The 4,865-nt window shown below is 61.9% G+C and overlaps 1 protein-coding gene across 1 annotated transcript in view; it reads right to left on the reverse strand.

Annotated features, from left to right (window-relative positions):
- Nucleotides 1–3,950: 3,950 nt before the first annotated feature.
- NDUFA11 (NADH dehydrogenase (ubiquinone) 1 alpha subcomplex, 11, 14.7kDa) overlaps nt 3,951–4,865 on the reverse strand; it is a 5,473-nt gene continuing 4,558 nt past the window's right edge. Inside the window, exon 4 of the mRNA XM_010828210.1 lies at nt 3,951–4,142. Coding sequence (XP_010826512.1) covers nt 4,030–4,142 — 113 coding nt within the window. The 3' untranslated portion in view covers nt 3,951–4,029. The remainder of the gene's footprint in view (nt 4,143–4,865) is intronic.

A 4,865-nucleotide genomic window follows, 5' to 3' on the forward strand; every position in this document is an offset into this window, starting at 1 on the left:
GGCCATAAGGCACGTGGGATCTTATTCCCTGACCAGGGATCGAACTCACACCTCCTGCATTGGAAGGGGGACTCCAAACCACTGGATCACCAGGGAAGTCCAACACTTGTAAGTCTTGACTTTGAGACCCTCATTCACGGATGGTTCCTACCTGACCCTGCCTGCTCCCCACACCCTGCCGCCACCATCAACCACGGGGGTGAACTGAGTGGGTCCCCACTCAGAGCAGGGCTGGGCCACGTATTTACAGAGCCCTGCTGTGTTCCTAGGCTGGGCGCTGACCTGAGGGTGTAACAACTGGGATATGCCCCATGTTCCACTAAACAATACACACAGTGACGACGGGATTTAGAAGCTGGTAAATGCGATGGACAAAAATAGAAGAGGGCAAAGGGCATGTGGGGTGCTGGGCAGGACGCAGGTTCAGAGGCATGTCAGGAAGGCTTCAATGAGGAGGTGACGTTTGAATTTGGAACTGAAGGTGGTAACTGGGGAGCTGTAGGGGAGGGGACAGGTCAGGGTCTGGGCAAAGGGCATAGGCTGTGCAAAGGCCCTGGGGCAGGACTGTGTGGCTGGAGCAGAGTGAGTGAGGGGGAGAGAGGGAGGAGCAGAAGGCAAGGGAGGGACCTGGGAGTTTTACTCCCAGGGAGATGGGAGCCCTGGAGGGCTGTGGGCAGAGTGGGGCGGGACCTGACTCAGAGCAGGGCGGGGCCTGACTTGAGTGCAAACAGGGCTGCTGCTTCGGGGAAGACTGACTTGGTGGGCAAGCGCAGAGCCGGGGACCAAGATGGGGTGAGTACCTGGGTCCAGGTGGCGCTGATGGGGGCAGCCCTGGGTTGGAGGGAGTGAGGTGTGGGTAGGTCCTGGATGGATTCTGGAGCCGGAAGGGTGTGAAAAGGGGTGAGAAGGCAGCAGATCAGCCTCCAGGTCCACTGCGGGGCAGATGGCTGACCCGTGGGGCCTCCTCAAAAGCCTTATGTATCCCCCTAGCTCATGTCCAACACAACTTTTTACAGGAATTTGGGGGTTATAATTTTGCTTTTAAAATCTCTTGGCCGGGAGCACACATCCCTCCTCCCATTGGGTTGCTTTTGTTGTCACCATGGTGACCACGTGGGAAGTCTTTCAGAGGCAGTCTATAATGCTCTTTGCCAATGACAGCTAATAATAATAAAAGAACCAACACTGGGACTTCCCTGGTGGTCTGGTGGTTAGGACTCCATGCTTCCAATACAGGGGGCACAGGTTTGATCCCTGGTTGGGGAACTAAGATCCTCGCATGCTGCTCAGTGTGGCCCCCCAAAAAAGAAAACTAAGTGCCCACTGTGAGCTGGGCCCTGTGACATCACCTCCAGGGGCCTCGGTTTCCTCGTCTGTAAACAAGATTAAAGTGAAGAGCTCACTCTGGAGGGGGAAGGGCATGGGTTTCGAGGACTCAACAAAGTGACGAAATGAGCTGATGGTAACAAGGCCGCTGCAACTGTGCCCTGCCGGTGCTGGGAGGGCTGAAGATCGTCCTCCTTTTCTTTTGGATTGCTCTCATTTTCTTGGCCTGCAAACAGCTCAGAGACTTGGCCTGGGCTGGAGGGCTGGGTCAGTCCTTGCAGCCTTGTCCCCAGGGGTCTTCAGTCCTTGGATCTTCCTTGGTCCTCTGCCTGGGACACCCTTCCCCTCGGCGCACATCTGGAAATCCCCTCATCCCCAGGTCCTCCCTTCGCCTCCTCCAGGAAGCCCTCCTAGTCCCCTCCAATGAGGCCCCTGCTCCTCCTCTGAGTTCCCCCTCCGCTCCAGTCCAGACCACCGGGGGCTGGGGATGGCTTGGTCTAGGTGACTCCAGAAAGGCCCTCCAGTGCCCCACACGGGGGTGCTGCTGGGGCAGTATGTGGGGTTCCAGGTAGAACAGTGGGAGCACGGGGTGCTCTGCTTCGGGGCCATCCCCACGGGGCACCTCCCAGCCTGGTAAATGTTTATGGGGGAGGGGGCCTGTGTCTGGGGCTCCCTGGGGTCCAGTGAGCAGCTGCTCCCTCCTGCTCCATACTGGGGGGCCTGGCAGGCCTGCTCCAACCCTCATCCCCACCCGCACAGGGAAACCGAGGCTAGGAGGCAGGCTGAGGCTGGCTGGCCCTGAATGAGTTTTTCCTCCTCTCTGTGAGCCCTTGGACCTGGCACAGGGTTTGGGCTTCAGGAGAGCCAGACTGAGGAAGGCTGTGTGGGGGTGAGGTGGGGCGCCTAGGAGGATCTAGTTCTGGAAGCTACTGCGGTGTGGGGGGCCGGGAAGTGGCCAGCTGCGGGGCCTTGAACCAGAGCTCTTGGCAGCCCCGACACCATCACAGACACTACTGATTCTGAGAATCTGTCTACCCTGCTCCCCGATGCTACAGGCAGGCCAGATGGGAAGGTGTGGGAGGAGGGGCAGGGAGGCAGGGCTGCAGGGCCAGGGACCGGGGGGCACCGGACTGAGCACGGCAGGCTCTGCCCCCTGCCGGCCACCGCAGGGACAGGCCAGGCTGGTCCCGGAGTCAGGGACCTGACCCCTACTCAGTGGGCATGGAAGGGGCGTTCCCGTGGGTGGAGCCACTTCCCCTCTTCAGGGAAGAGCTGAAGGAGGCTTGCACTCACGTCCACTTGCCAGGTGGGGAAACTGAGGACAGAGCAGGAAAGAACCAAGTGCTGGGTCTCGAATGCAGGTCTGGGAGCCCTGAGGCCAGCCAGTCCCACAGCAGGGGTGAGGGGGGTATCGCCATTCTCTCTCAGAGACCCCCAAGTCCAGAACTGGGTACCTAGGCCTGGATGTGACCCCAAGTTGGCGCCTGGTCCCAGGCTACATGTGGACACTGGTGCCCACTCTGGGGTGGTGTGCTGGGTAGGGGCCATGTCTGTGCAGAGGGGCTCAGCGTGGCAGGTGGGGAGGCCGAGGGGGCAGGGCTGGGAGGGACCCGAATGGCTGTAAGGGGGTGCGGGGGCTGGGGTGTAAGCAAACAGTGGCAGCAAGGGCGGCCCAGCTGACAGCCACGGGGCTGGGGCTCTGTGCTCTGCTTCACACTCGGGTGAATTATTACCTGGGCTGGACACAGCATAAATGCAAGGCTCCAAGTTTGGCTTTCAACCGTATCAGGCTCCAGGAGAGAAGGAAGAGGAAGGAGGGTTGGGGCAGACACTGGGGAGGGCCACTCCTGCCATCCCTGGACCCCCTGGGGTGCTCCTGCAGCGCCCAGACCCTCGCCAGGACGAGATCCCGCCCCGCAGGGTAGGCCCTGGAGAGCACTAATTTATGGCCCACTGAGGCGTGCTGGGACACGCAGGGCCTTCCTCTCTGGCTGCCAGGAAGAACTGAGCTGGTTGTGCAGAAAGCCCAGGACTGCGCCAGCATTCTGGGGCCGCCTGCATCACTGGGCCTGACAGGCGGCCGTGCGTGCGAGGCTGAGTCCCTCTTCTCGCGCTGGCGACGAGGGCCCCTGCCCTGCAGGCTCCCGGCGGACCGTCACCCACCTGTCCCACCTGATGGGGACGGGGCTTGGGGGCCAGGCTGTCTGGGGCTCTCCGCTCCAGTGCCCAGGAATTTGGAAATGGGCCGTGCGTGGGGCCTGGGCGTGTTTTCCACATGCTGTTGGCTTTGGGGGAAGGCCCAGAGAGGGGCTGGCCTGCGAGCTGCAGGGGGGCCACAGGAAGGGCTGTGGGCTGCGGGGCCCAGTCCCCCCCAACCCCTCACTGTCAGTCCCCAAGGCCATTCGCAGAGAACTGGCTGAGGCCCTGCGACCTCTGCCTGACACCTGCTCCCACACAGGGGCCCAGCTGGCGCCGAGCCTGCCCCTTCAGGCACAGACCCAGACGCCTTATCTCCTGCTGCTTCCTCACTCCCTCCCACGTCCGCCCTGAGCCGCCCTGGCCTGTCACCCAGCCTCTGTCACCTGGACAGGGCTTCACCCTGGAGAATGACAGAGGAGAAGAGATGCACACAAATATACACAGGATTTATTATTTTTAGAAGAGTTTCAACCTGCCCGAGGTCCCAGGAGGCGCCAACGGGGCTCACACCTTGGGTTCTGCAAACACCTGCCAGCCCTCCAGCTGGCCCATCTTGACCAGTGCGGCCGTCAAGCCCATGTACGCACAGGCAGCAGCTCCGATCCCATAGCTGCGGGCTGCAGGGGAGGAAAGACTGGCATCAGACAGCATGCGGGGAGCGAGGCTCGCCTACGCCCACCCTGAGCACCGCCTGAGGACAGCCCTCTCTCCAAGCTCAGGCGGCCAGGGCTGGACCACATGCTCCTTAGGGATGGAGCCCTGGGGCCTCTGCCTTTGAAGGTGGGCGTGTGGAAACTGAGGTGGGAGGCGGGAGTCCAGGCTTTCAGGCGCGGGCGCGTGAGGGGACCAAGACCGCTGGCAGGTCTCAGTCCTGGCCAAGTCTGCCCTGTGGTCCATGAGGCGGAGAACGCAAGATGCCTGCGGCTTGAGAGGTGCCCTGGGAAGGGGGTTCTGCCTGCTGAGCGCTGGGCTCACACACCCCGTTGCAGGCTCAGAGGCGCAGGTCAAAGCCGGATCTCAGCCAAGGTCTCCCAGCAAAGGCCAGGAGGGCGTGGCACCCTCCCTCTCTGCCCGGCTGGAACCTTCCACAGAACACTCCAGCCAGCGGGATGGGGTGTTTATCTGCGTGTGGCCTCCATTTCTCCCTTGGCCGGCCGCCCCCACCCGCCAGGCTATGGGAGGCAGGAAGAGCGGTGTCTGCTTCCTATTCCAGGCAGCTCTGCCGTACCAGGCTGGCCTGGGGCCTGGCCTCTCACAGGGGAGACATGCTCTTCTCCATGTGGGTGACCTCGGGCCACCTCATCTCCTTGGGGCCTCAGTGCCCCCATCTGGAAGGTGGG

Source organism: Bison bison, unplaced genomic scaffold, assembly GCF_000754665.1.
Source record: "Bison bison bison isolate TAMUID 2011002044 unplaced genomic scaffold, Bison_UMD1.0 scf7180017864492, whole genome shotgun sequence".
NCBI lineage: Eukaryota > Metazoa > Chordata > Mammalia > Artiodactyla > Bovidae > Bison > Bison bison.